This window comes from Pseudorca crassidens, chromosome 2, assembly GCF_039906515.1.
Source record: "Pseudorca crassidens isolate mPseCra1 chromosome 2, mPseCra1.hap1, whole genome shotgun sequence".
NCBI classification, from domain to species: Eukaryota; Metazoa; Chordata; class Mammalia; order Artiodactyla; family Delphinidae; genus Pseudorca; species Pseudorca crassidens.
In genome coordinates this window covers 171,252,101-171,266,716 of record NC_090297.1, presented here as the reverse complement: position 1 = coordinate 171,266,716, position 14,616 = coordinate 171,252,101, and the positions used below count along the sequence as shown (strand labels likewise).

Below are 14,616 nucleotides of genomic sequence, written 5' to 3'. Positions count from 1 at the left end.
TCTACTCCTGACCCATAGAAGGTACGCTTTCCCTGAAATTACTTTTTCCCATAATGCTCTCCATAGAACATGGGGTATTAACAGTTTTTACACTTTAAAAAGAAAAGAGCTACATCAAATAAGAGTTAGGAATAGTTAAACAGTTAAATAGCTTTCTTATAATTCTTTTCAGAGACTGGATAAGCTGATGTATACTGAGAATCTCCAATAGCATGGGGGCATTTCTCAAACTCATTTGCCCACAGAACTCTTTTCCACAAAGGAAGTGAGGAATACTCCGACACATTCTGGTAGATAGCGTCCAAGAGTCATTTCCAGCACATACTTTGATCTAATAAGACTGCCTTTTCAGGGAATTCCCTTGTGGTCCAGTGGTTCAGACTCTGTGTTTCCACTGCATGGGGCACGAGTTCGATCCCCAGTTGGGAACTAAGACCCCACACACCACGCAGTGTGGGCAGAAGAAAAAAAAATAAAAAACACCACTGCCTTTTCACATCTAGTATATATTTTTTTTTCTTTTCTTTCCTCCACTTAACCCACTTGTTTTTTTTCAGAATACTGAAGAGATAAATATGTCGACACAATCAAGCTAAAGTTATAAAAGGGCTACATTAGTATCTCTATAAACAGGTGTAGTAAAAATTCATTGTAAAGACATATCAAAAGCATTAAAAATACCCCAGGGCTTAGTGCCTCGTAAAGAAAGTGATATCAAGCACACTTACCAGTAAAGTCTGTATTGAATGGGTGAGTGGAGCTGGGAAATTTATAATATCCATTTCCTGTGAAACGAGTTCCTTTCATCATTGTGGCCCTTGGAGCTGGTAGAGCTGCCTGTCTCCTTTCCACCTGATATGTAGGAGAGGGTCCATTCTGTTCTTCAGGTGCCTGCCACCTCAGATGGATGGTTGTACTGTTGATTCCTTCAACCAGAGGTGGCCTCAGTTGGGCTGGTGCTAAATATTAGAAAACCCTTGTTACGTTCAAGAATTTGGCTCCTATCTCTAGACACAGATATGCACACATATGTTCACATGCACCTGTGTACATTAACTCAAAATCAAATCAATTATGGCCTCCAGTATTTCTATGGTCTAGGAACTGAAAACAGAGTTAATATTAAATGTAACTAAACAACATTTTGAATGCTGAATACACTTTTATCATTAAACAAAGTTTTTTTCTTACAAATAATTTCTCTATTCTTTCTTGCGACCTGACAGATACTACATATTATAGTCTGTTGGAGCACCACCCAGATTCTCTTTACCAAGCAGATGCTTCACTACTCTAGCTTCTGTGCCTGTGGGTCTCTAATGGCTCATGGCTTCTCCATTTTCGAGAGAATACCCCTGCCCTACCCAGGAGCTACAAGATCCCTTGTGAATCCCGCAGCCAGTGACTACCAAGCTAGTGGCTACTGATCACAAAGGGCAGAGTCCCTTGTCTTAACATGGTATTGAGTCAGGGCTGCAATTCACAGAGGCCAAGCAGGAGAAGGAAATGGTTGAAATGGGCTCGTTAGGGAGACAAGAGAAAGTGGGGTTTGAGAAAAACCGGTGAGCGGGGAGGGGGTGAACAGTCACTAATTCGTGCCAGCCCACGGATGATTCAGGAATGACAACCCAGTGTTGTCAAATCTTTTATTTTGTTACCTAAAAAAAAAGTCATTTTATGTGTAATTTTCTGATTTTTAAAGCTTAGCTACTGGTCTAAATTAAAACAAACAAAAAAACAAACACCACTCTGAAAGCCAAAGCATCCACAGGAAGGAATGAGCCTGTGATCTCAGCGGTTTGCAAACTCCTGTCCAGGCACAACAGACTCAGGCAGCCTCGGGGGCCCTGGAGTGACCACAGCACTCCCAGCAGTGGCCTGAGCCTTGGGCAGTGAGGGCCCAGGGCTCACACGCACACTGGGGCCACGGCGCGCCTTGACGTCCAGGGACACTGGCATTTCTTTGGAGCCTCCTGGGAAACCCCAGGAGTGACAGCTCTGAGACTTCCCCTAAAACCTACTGGAAACAGATCAGATTAACAACTGAGTTGTTGAAAATGAAGACCTGTTTCGATTTTCATTTTCTTAAGCAGTTGGGTTTGTAGGATGAGATGCGTATCCACTCGAAGTGTGTCAGCTGGGTTTGAGGGGTGAAAATGAAGAAAGGAACACATGTCATAATCGCCAAGTCTATTTACTGAGGACCCAGACTAAGGCTGTGGAGCTTAACTTACACCTGTGTTAACACAGCCTTGTGCAGACACAAAGTTTTTGCCTGTTTCAGTACATGTAAGATAAAATGGTGTGAATACAAAAACTATTATTCTTAAACCAAGAAAGGCAATTCACCTTAAATCAGCTTCGAACAATGACCATTTGTTACTTTCTAGAAAGCTTGGCCAGCTTTCCACAGAGAAACAATTCATTGTGATTCTATTTTCATTTTTAGTAAAGAAGAGAGGGCAGTGAGTAAAAAGTTCATCAACTTAGAAAGATAATTAACAATTCTGTTCATCTTCCGCCAGTGTGAGCCACGTGATATTTTTATTCTTATATATACGGATCTGTAAATTTTATGCATGATTTCCTTTAGTATTCTTTACCAAAAATTAGCTAAATGCTGGGTTCTCAAAGATTTCATTCTACAAACTATGATCCCTCTTCAGAATAATCCAAAACAAAATAAAAAGCTAAGCCATGCAGACACTTCTTCTCCCACTAAGCTCATCTCCAGAGTTTGGAGTTCCATCTTTGTAAAATTTCAGGAAGCCCTCATTGGCTATTAGCTTAACTGGGGAAGGAGGACTGCCAAAGATTTCTGAGTCTTGGGGTCAGAGAAGCAAGTAATGGAGGACCGATTATATTTTTTTCATTTGTTTAAAATTTTCTACTTAGGAGCAGACAATAGGAATTTTGAGCTTTTCTGTTACTTTCCTGTATTCCACTTAAGATTCCCTAGTGATCTGGCACACAAAGACTTGAACTTTTTAGTTTGAAGAATACCATCTATTCCAGTGATATCCAAATATCATATGATATCGCTTGTATGTGGAATCTTAAAAAATGACACAGATGAACTTGTTTACAAAACAGAAATAAAGTCACAGGTGTAGAAAACAAATTTATTCTTATTTAAAAGCAGCTACTTTCTCAAGGTCGCATTTGTTTGACATCTAGTACTCTTTCACTTTACTCCAATCACCATCTGGATGGGGATAATGAAAATTTGTACCACTACTGTATTCAGAATCCTTTCCCCATGGATGCATCATCGAAAATCACTTCTTAGTCAGGAATATAATTTCAGAGTCAAACAAAACAAAATCAAAGGAATTCCAGCAACTCAGTAGGTTTGCTTGTTTATTTGTTTTGTTTGATTGAACGTCTACTAAAAGTGAGAGCACGCAATTTTTAAAATATGACCAAATGATTATAATCAATGAGGACACATGCATTGAGAATCCACTAAAATTAATGTTGACTATTTAAAGTCTAACAAGTCGTGGAGTGCTTCTAGATTCACAGGGGAATTGCTCTGCTGAGCAATTACACCATTCTTAGGAAGTCAACCACAGAGAATGAGTGGAACTAGAGTATATATATGTGTGTGTGTTTGTGTGTGTGCATTTTATTCACTTGCTTAAAAAAAACCCAAAAAACAACTCTCAGCTGGTCTGTTACAGTTTCACTTGTGAGTCAACCCAGCCCACTTGAAAGGGTGAGTACCTACTCAGTCACTGTCTTCAGAATTCCCCTAAGACCAGAGGGGAACTTTCAATCAATTAAATGAGACTGGTCTCATATACATTCACAAGTAGAATAATGATAAGAAAAAAGATACTCCTGAACTATTAAACACATACACGCAAACACAGACTCACTAAGAGACAGGTGAATTAAAGATTATGGCTCAGATCATCAAAGTGAAGGGATTATAGGTATACATTTGTTCATCACAAGACAGTAAATTAAGAGACAATACGGGGCTTCCCTGGTGGCGCAGTGGTTGAGAATCTGCCTGCTGATGCAAGGGACACGGGTTCGAGCCCTGGTCTGGGAGGATCCCACATGCCGCGGAGCGACTAAACCCGTGCGCCACAACTACTGAGCCTGCGCATCTGGAGCCTGTGCTCCGCAACAAGAGAGGCCGCGGTAGTGAGAGGCCCGCGCACCGCGATAAAGAGTGGCCCCCGCTTGCCACAACTAGAGAAAGCCCTCGCACAGAAACAAAGATGCAACACAGCAAAAATTAATTAATAAACTCCTACCTGCAACATCTTCTAAAAAAAAGAGAGAGACAATATGGAATAATGCGAAAGTCTCTGCAGACTCCTAGAGATATAATTTTCACTTTCTATCCAATTCTGTATGATTTTACAAAACTCACTTCAAACTCACTTCAAATGCCTCAGTTTTCCCATCCAACATGAGGATAAATTTTCAGTGGAACACTTTGAAAATAACTGCTTTTAAAAACAATATAATTGCGTTAGGTTTTACTAAGCAAACTTCTATTCCAATACAGGGCACTATTTTTACTAGCCAATAAAGCATCTTTCGAATTACATATTATAAAATGATTCAATTCATCCACATTTAGAATCTGTGTTTACTTAGAAAATCCTCTTATAAGCATAAAGTATAAAATGGATCTTCATAAGATACTTAGGCTTTTAGATTCAAAGACTAGCAACATACAAAGTCTGTTTCCACTTGGAATAAAATTACGGTGCTCTTGTATTTTTTTGCATTAGCTCTGTGATCCAATTTCTAGTCTCTCCTATTTACAAGCATTCTTTTATACAACACTGCGTAATATACATTCTTCTTTATGCAGCATTTATTACTTTATAATCTGATTAATAGCATATCATAATGCGTAAGTTTACACTTGCAAAATTTACGTAGTGTGGAGTTTGACCATCTTAGGATAAGAACTGAAGACTAAATGAGAAGTGCTTGCTGACAGGTCTTTAAAATCAAATCTGTTCTCAAGGAAGAGTTTGTTGTCTATGAAGACTGCATGGCTGTGTCAATATTGTAAAGCATCATCAACCATTAGGAAGACAGCAATCTAGGAACACACAGCGATTCCTCATTTCAGGGGTGTGAGGGGGGAAAGACTAATATGAGACATCCTCAGGCATCTTGTCTGTGGAAAATGATCCTGACTTTGTCTCAGAGATGCAAATGTCACAGGAAATGCGATTTGCCAAATGCTGTTAGGCCCGAACACCTGTGAAAGGGCCCTGGAACTAGGACTCAAACGTAAAATCCGGGCTCACGTAGCCATGATTTCCCAGTTGGCAAGTGCTCTCCATTCAGCGTCCAGAAGAGGAGAGGATTCTCCCGTCAGACTCTCAGAGACTTCTCAGTGCTTTCTTGTTGACTATCTAGTCTCTGACTGAGGAAAGAACAACATCAATTTTCCCATTTTCTTCTTTGTTTACTAGTCCCCTTCAAGAGAGAGGATATATAGTGGAACTGATCTGGAAAGGAGAAAACAGGTTCTAGACTGCTTCTGTAGGACCCTACTTATAGAACATTGGCTAATCCATTATTTGGCCTCTCTGTTCTTCAGTATCTCACTCATTCATTTATATTTTTGGAAAAAAAATTTTTATTGAAGTATAGTTGGTGTACAATATTATATAAATTACAGGTGTACGATAGAGTGATTCACCATCTTTAGAGGTTATGCTCCAGTTACAGTTACTATAAGATATTGGCTATATTCCCTGTGCTGTACAATATATCCTTGTAGCTTATTTTATACATAATAGTTTGTACCTCTTAATCCCTTACCCCTATATTGGCCCTCCCCCCTTCCCTCTCCCCACTGGTAACCACTAGTTTGTTCTCTATAGCTGTGAGGCTGCTTCTTTTTTGTTGTTGTTGTTACATTCACTAGTTTGTTGCAATTTTTAGATTCCACATACAAGTGATATCATACTGCCTGTCTTATTTCACTTAGGAAATACCTTCCAAGTCTATCCATGTTGTTGCAAATGGCCAAATTTCATTCTTTTTTATGGCTGAGTAATATTCCATTGTGTATATATATACACCACGTCTTCTTTACCCGTTCATCTGCTGATGGACACTTCGGTTGCTTCCGTATCTTGGCAACTGTAATAATGCTGCTATGAACATTGGGGTGAATGGATCTTTTCAAATTAGTGTTTTCATTTTTTCCAGATATGAACCCAGGGGTAGAATTGCTGGGTAATACCTCATTTATTGAAGAGCACAACAGACCCGATTGTGCCTAGGGTCTCTTCCAGTTTCAAAATTCTGCTTGAACATTTTCAAGCAGCTCCTCTCCATAGTAAACCAAGAAGGGGTGCTGGATACACAGATCCCCTCAGCCCTCCAGGAAGCCAGCCAGCTTATCTCCCACAGCTCCGAGCCATCTTGTTCCTTACCTCAGCATGGCAGATATATATTATGATTTTTCTGTGTGTTCTATGATATAAACAAGGCCAGAAAGCAGTGTTTTTAGAGAATTTAGGGGGAATCACCTCCTTGATGAATAAACACTCCCTTAACCAGCTGTCATGCAGGTGATCATCAATAATTTGCACGCATCTCACGTCCAACACATAAACAGTGTGAGGATCCGTGATTTCTGAACTGTACATATGGCAGCAGCGATGACAACACGGACTGTTCCCTAAAGTCCCCTGTCAATAAAAGGTAGTTGCTTGGACTGTAATTATGGCATCCTTGCTACCCAAACTTGAAGCTTTTATGGGGCTTATGCAATTAACTACTTAAATGCATAGTAACACTCGCTTCTCTGACAGAAAAGTATTGATTTTTTAATCATTTTCAAGTCTCCTCTAGCACAAATAAATGTACTACAGTTACAGTTAATGCACTGTGTACATGCATTAAACGTTGGTGTGACAAAATTTATTATTTTGTGATATATAGAGCTGAAGTCGGGCTTCTCAGAAAGTAGCATCATGGATCCAACATCAGTGTGGAAACTACCATTGTCCTCGATACTCCAAATTCTCTAACTTCTACAAGTTAGAGATCTTTTTTCATAGGATACTTAGGCTTAAAATAAAGGAGGGCATGCTGAATATAAATCTTTCCTATATGTCAGTGTAGGAGAAAATTAGAAATAGTCCAACAGAGAAGATAACAGTTTATTTTTTCCCAAAGCTGTGGGTGTATGGCAACTCTGTTCAGATGAATTTTTGTCTATTTAATTTTTTTCCCCTTGCATTTATTTAGGGCACATCTATCAAAATATTTTGCACACAACAGTCTTTCTAGTTCAATTCTTACACATTTTAATTGTGTTGTTTTAATGCCTTACTATAGTTAATACATCGGAAAACTAAAATGGTGCTTTAAAAAGCGTGATTTCTGCCATGACAAAAGGTGAACAGAGGCCCCGTGAAAGTCACATATCTAAATACAGACCTGGCAACAGAGGTCATTACACAGTGTACGAACAAGCCTTTACCTTGGGTGCATCACACATTCAACATTAAAGTGGGTGAGTGAAAAGCAGTTAATTTTGTTTTGTTAGAAATAATATCATTTTAGTTTTAGCATCGAAGACAGATGCCAGCATTTCACTCTGAACAGATGGTAATTCCATCTAATAGTGCATCTCTGTATTAGTGAGGTCTGTTGTGTATACAAACAGTAATAAACAGTAGGTAAGGATCAAAATAAATTTTAATTGTTGACATTAAATTCTGGCTGCCACAGTTCTAAGGCTGCAATATTCCTTTTTCAAGTCTGTCAGGTTTACTAATGCTACAAAAGCTTTGTCGAAAGCCGCCAGATTCCAGCTTCCATACAAAGATGTTGCGTGCTACCAGCTGTTGGTCTGCACCAGGATTACCTGTTTTCCTACAATGAAATAATCCTTCAGGAATAACATGGGATTGGTGCTACCGCTGATGCACTGGTCCACCACGATGTCTTTCAGAATGCTCCTGAAGGACTGAACCTTTAATTAAGAGGTTGCTTTTTAAAATGTTGTGTCCAATTGTTACAACTGGGGTCATGCTGCTGTCACAGTCACTTTCCTACCCTGCTAAGTAAGGGTCTCTCATTCAGTTCACTCTATTCTCTTTGCAAATCTGGGCATTCCTGAACTTCTATGAAACTGACATCATCCTTTTCATTTGGTTGGCTTTATCAGGAGTCTGAAGGATTTCCCTAACAATTGCAGCTCTCGTCAGCTGAGCTCTTCTGTAGACTTCGCTGTGGATCAAGCCTGCCAACAAGCACCAATCTGGTTCTCATAATGTCTCCTACGATCTGGTATTACAAGTAGTAGCCGCTCTATATTTGGGGAAGCTGCCATGTCAAAAGCATTATAAAAAAACCCCAGTTTGGCATTCAAGTTCAATAACAAACACGCTTTGCCATCATATTTCCTTAAAAACAAGGATGTATTTTTTTGAATCATGAGAAATATATTGCTTCCACCATATGGGACAACCAACGACTCACCAACCGATTTCAGATGCAGCATATTGAGCTGACCATATGTTACTGTGCTGTTGAATGGCTGAGTGATTCATGCCCGTCACATTCTAGTATATCAATTAAAGCTCCTTGAAGTCTGCATGATTTGTGTCTCTGTTATTAAACCCTGCTAATTCATCCCACTTACACATCTGTTATAAATCTCTAGGAGTGCTGCATGATTCATGGCAATCTGTGAGCATGCTACAGCAAATTCTTCTCCTCGTAATTAACAGTAAATTGTTTTACTGCCATGCAATGAATTTTTCAGTTATATTGCAAATGAACTCCTAAATGTGCGGTTCTTTCCTAAGAACTGACTTATATCATTAGGCAATTAAAAAGTATTGCTTTGAACCAAAAGCTTTTAATCAAGAGAAATACAACTTCAACATTGCCTGAGAGCCATGGAAATTTGACACGGTGGTTAGAAGGGCAAAATAATTTCTGTTGTCGAAAGAGCAAAACAAACAAAACCAACCCTTCCGCGTACTCAGGACTTCCCTGATGCTAAGACGTGAGAACTGCTGCCTGAAAAGACTGGGTGAGACAAGTGTGCACAGATACTGTTTATCTTAGAAGTGACTTAAGTCATCTGTCATTACCAAATTTCTCAGATTGACTTACACTGCTCTAATTGTAAAACAGTGCCTTTATTCTTGAAATAAATAATTGGATAATTAGCCAAGTTGAATCCGCAGAGGATTTCACTGCTGTTCAAGTGCTCCTGTCAAAGGTGAGGCAAATTCATTTCAGCTCGCCTCTGCAGCTCTTCGAAGAGGCTTTGATTTTTTTTTTCCCCCACTTTCCTGGCAGCAGCCTGAGATTCATGAGTCCATACATCAAGTCGGTAGTTTAACAACAAATGGAATTAAATTCAAAGAAGGGAAACTAATTGAAGGACAGCAACAAAAGTGTTTGGTAATGTGCTTTTTAATATGGCATGCCACATTTGCATGATAATTTTTCCTTTTTAGCATGGAGCAGAAAGTGACTAGCTTAATGAGGGATTATTCAAGACAGGAACGAACAAAATGCATTCATAACTAAGAACAAAGATTGTATTATGAAACAAAAACAGGCAACCTCAGAGAAGTAACTGGATGATTGGTTTATGCATTATGAATAAAAAGGTAGAAAAATATTTATATTAGTATTCACTAATGACTATATATACAAGATTGTTGTAATTAAAATTATAAATTAACATATTAAGAGTGCTTGTTTAATCACTCTGGGTCCTATTCACAATGAAAAGACTTACGTACCTGCATACAAAACAATGTGTATTTTCAACCCAGACGCAAACATACATTCTACTTCGGATTCAGACAAAAATCTTAATGCACCACTAATTACTTGCTTAATGGGAGATGGGCACTTCTAAGCTTGTAGTGTAGAGGTCATTTTATGACAGGTAAAGGAAATAGGACATTTTTCCTCCAGGAATGGATCTCCAAAAGGAATTTCTCTGAAGGAAGGTTTAATTTGTACTTAATTCACAAAGGGTGGAAATGTACAAAGTTATTAGATTAAAAGGGTAATCTTCAAGAAAAGTATAAGGGTGCCCAGTCCATCAGTTTATGACCCTTATATACCCAGAAGCAACTCCAAAGCCACCCATGACAGTTTCCTGAAGATTTTGCAATGGAGATGCAGCCGCTCCTGGGAGAATACCTCTCTCACATCAGCTCTCAGCCTTTGTCATGGGCACCAAAACTAAAGCAATAAATATTCTGGACGAAATGTGTAATTCTAATAATATCTAATTGAAAAAATACTTCAAAGAGAGCAAATTATAATGCTCGAGCTTTTTAATGAAACATACATCTTTACAAGTATCTTTTTGATTTCTGTGACTGAGATTCAAGGAAAAATAACATGTTTAAGTGATTCAGTGCTTCGAAAAGGTTGACTACTACTTCTAATTTTGGGTGCTGTTCAAAATTTTTAAATGGTCGCTGGCTTCTTCTGATTCCTGACGCTTCACTCACATGAACTACATTTAGACTTGAGTTAAATTTCTCACAAATCCATTAGAATTCACTGGAGTAATATATACCCTCCAAATTGTAACTTTATTACTAGAAGAAACAGAGCAGGAAGGATCATAGCTGCAACTTAACTTTTATTCCTTTCCTACAATGGTCAACAAACCTGTTGACCATTCAAAAGAACTGACCTTCTCACTGTTTATTTCTATGACTTAATATCTATCACTTACGCACAGAGGTTTAATCCTAGGAAAATTTTAGAAAAAAAAACCTTATTCACCTATTAAAAACAAAGGAGGCAAGAAGGATATTGGATCTGTAATTGCTGGGGTTTTCTTTGTATTCTAATAAAAACAAGTCCATTCTCCCTGATCCAAACACCCCTGAAAATGGTATATTTCATAATAAATCCAGTGGCAAGCAAAAATTTTTTTTTATACTTTTGTCATGTAAGTGACTTTATTCCCTGCTTGGCAGATGAAGAGTCAGAGAATTCTGACAAAATAAATGAAGGGATAAAGAAAGAAAAAATTTCCCAGGAGAACACTAAAATAATTTTTCCTTCAGAAAAGAAAGGATTTCACATGTGAACAAAGTTAATATGTTCTTTTTTTAATGGAAATTGAGTAGAAGGAACATGCTGGCGAAGGACAAAAAACTACACATTTAAAATTTACTATCCCATCTTCTCCTGCAACTGTTGAATTTTTTACCTTCCAGCTTCTGCTCTAACCATGTTAATCAGAGTGCAGCCCAGAGAGTCATCAGTGACCCCACGTTCCTTGCAGTTTACATTTTTCCTACTTTCCCTACAGCATGTGACCCTACTGACAACATTCTCCTTCTAGAATTCTCTCTCCCCTTGAGTTTTTGGATACTGCTTTTTCTACGTTCTTTTTCTAACTCTGACCACGTCTCTGATCCCTTTATTCCTCCTTTCCTCTTCCTCCCAAAATGTGAGCATTCACTGAGATGTAAACTTTTATTTTGTATTTTCCCTGCCTTCACTAATACATTAGCATCCATAGTTTCGCCTCCTTCTACATGCAGGTGACTATAAAACCCGCATCCTTCGTAAGCTCCAGATTTGCATTTTCTGCTGTTGGCTGGTTATAATTGTCATGGATGTGTTTCCATCAGATAATCAAACTGAAACTCATGGTTTTATTTCTCCCATATGTTCTTTCTTCGTCTCTTGCATTAGATTTAGTGGCATCACCACTGTCTAGGATATTTACTGTCATCTTCAATTTCTCTCTCTTCTTAATCTGTGGATTTCCCTTCCTTGATCTACTCTATTCTTTTTTTTTTTTTTTTTTTTTTTTTTGCGGTTCACGGGCCTCTCACTGTTGTGGCCTCTCCCGTTGCGGAGCACAGGCTCCGGACGCGCAGGCTCCGCGGCCATGGCTCACGGGCCCAGCCGCTCCGCGGTATGTGGGATCTTCCCGGACCGGGGCACGAACCCGTGTCCCCTGCATCGGCAGGCGGACCCTCAACCACTGCGCCACCAGGGAAGCCCCTATTCCTTTCTTTTAATCTTTCCTTCTATTTATCTGATTTACTTTCTCATGGCCCCCTTGGAATGTCTACCAGTCTCTATTCCCACACTTTAATCTATTCTACACTATACTGACAGAGACATCTCTATAAACCTCAGCTTTCATCATGTCAGTATGGAACAGCCCCTCAAACAGTGACACATGGTATAATAGCTGCAAAAATATTTACCAATTCTTTATAGTCCATTTCAAGTGCCACTTAACCTGAGCTAATTTCCCAGTTTCCTAAATCAAAGCTATCTATCCCGGTATTCTCCGTTCCCATAGCTTTCTTTTATCCTTTCCCCCAAGGTGTTAACCCTACCTGTTATTTGTCAGTACCTTAATGCAGACACCATTAAGGTATCTTTGAATGGATTCTACTAGAATCCCCTCCACCCAGTGCTTTAAATAGGAACCTTAATAGATGCTGACTGAATTGATCACTCACAGCAAAACACAGCAACAATATGGTTATGACACATTATTAACTCTATACTGTAAACAACAAATTTGAAATGTGTCGTTTTTGATCAAAATCCTGAAATGCATGCCATAACTCTGAACAACATGCTCCTTACGGAACTGAAAAATGATGCTTTTCGAAGTTAGCCCCCCTACAGTTTACTTTTGCCATTCAATCCTTAGTTTTAGGACTCTCCACTGTTATATTTGTGTTATAATACTGTTACGGAAACAAAGTTGTAAAATAAATTGCATGACTTCGATAACATTCGATTAGACATTCTATAACATTTACATTGTGACTGAGAAAAGTATTACAAAACAGTTATAGAAATCTTGATTAAAAATAAATATTTTTTGAGGATTTACTCTGTGCTGGGCACTGCTTTAAATACGTAACATGTATTTACTCCTCGGGAGAGCCCCGTGTAATAGGTTATCCTTATTTATAAATTGGAAAACTAAGGCACAGAGATCATATAATTTACTCAAGGTCACAAAGCTAGTAGATGGCAGAGCCCAAATTCAAGTTGCAGCATTCTGGCTTATCATTTTCCCCTAAAATACACAAATAAACTCTTATTTGAAAAAGTCAATTAACTTGCACATCTCATGGCTTTCGGAGACTATGAGAGGTTTCCAAGTTCTGTTTTTCAGGGATAAAGAGGCAGGGAGAGGACTCAGAGGGCCTAGATGAGTTCTGCTCCACTCAGCTTCCAGTGGATGGAGTGGCCTTAAGCCTCCTCACCAGTGACTAGAAGAAGAGCACATAGCACTGGGGCGCAGCGAGTTCCACGGCCCAGGAACTCTTACTGCAACCAATGAGGATGACATTCACACAGATGTGATCATTGGTCCATTAAGCAGGGAAGATACCGTTCTATAGACATTTTCCCTGCCTTTCTCTTTCCATGCCCAGGGTCTGTCTAGTCTCTGGGGACTGGCATGTCTCTGTTCAGTTCTTTTAGTTTGTGTCTATGAAAAAAACAGAGTAGATCCTATCTAAAGGAGAGAGCCTGTCCTAACAGTGCTGGAAACTTGGGCATGTGAGGTGCAGCTGAGAGGTCCCTCAGTACACAGCCTGGAGGAGAGAAGACTTGGCTGGGGGTATTGTTACTGAAGATGTTATTGGAAGTGATGTCATGACGAAGGTGAATTAGAGTGAGGACAGCGCGCAAGGGAGTGGAAGGAGAATGTTCAATAGGAACCAGAGGGAGGTATCTTGGATTAGTATCGCCTTTGAAATTGCGTTTCAAAGAGGTCTCTAAACATGGTAGGATGTGCCAGAGAGGTGTAGTTCCCCCACCACTAAAGGATCAAACACAGGTTGGACAAACACTTGGAAGGAATGTTGCATAGGATATATTAATATTGGCTAGACAGTCACCCTAGATGACTTTGAAATGTTTTACAACCCTGAGAAGCTGTGATTTCAGTTCTGCTCGGTCACATCATCGGAGTCCCTTTATCCTCCCCTAGATCTCAGGCCAACCTTTGGTTGGTGTGGTTTCTGTTTCCACTTTCTCCAGCCCCCAGGACAGATTCCCCTTTTAATTTTTAACCTCTAGTCCCAAATTATGTCATTTTTTCTAAAAGAGACAGGGAGTCTTCCCCTGTTATCCACACCCTGTAACTCTCTAATAACATAGTATATAAAAATAAATAAATATTCTTATAGGAGCACGGTGTTTTTTGTTCAAGCTAGGTACTCCATAAATACTTGTACCTATAGGTTAAATATGTAAAAACGCAAAGAGTTCAGTCAGAGATAATAAAACATAATTACTTGGAACTTTGGAGTCATTCTCATTATTGAAAAAAAAAATTTTTTTTTCTTTGGCCGTGCCACGCAGCACGTGGGGATCTTAGTTCCCCAACCGGGACTGAACCCGTGCCCCTTGCATTGGGAGCACAGAGTCTTAACCACTGGACTGCCAGGGAAGTCCCCATCATTGGTGGACAATTTGAAGAAACAAAATTACTTGTTATATTTGAAGTTTGTTGTATATTGATACAAGATAATTTGAGCCAAACAAGTTTTTCCAGAATGAAAACAAAATAAAACAAGACAAAAACTATGGAATTGTATATGAAGACAGTAAGGAAGAAGGTCTAAGGAG

At 39.1% G+C, this 14,616-nt stretch overlaps 1 protein-coding gene across 1 annotated transcript in view; it reads right to left on the bottom strand.

The window, feature by feature from the left end:
- USH2A (usherin) overlaps nt 1-14,616 on the bottom strand; it is a 770,355-nt gene that overhangs the window by 551,959 nt on the left and 203,780 nt on the right. Inside the window, exon 20 of the mRNA XM_067729757.1 lies at nt 729-959. Coding sequence (XP_067585858.1) covers nt 729-959 — 231 coding nt within the window. The remainder of the gene's footprint in view (nt 1-728; nt 960-14,616) is intronic.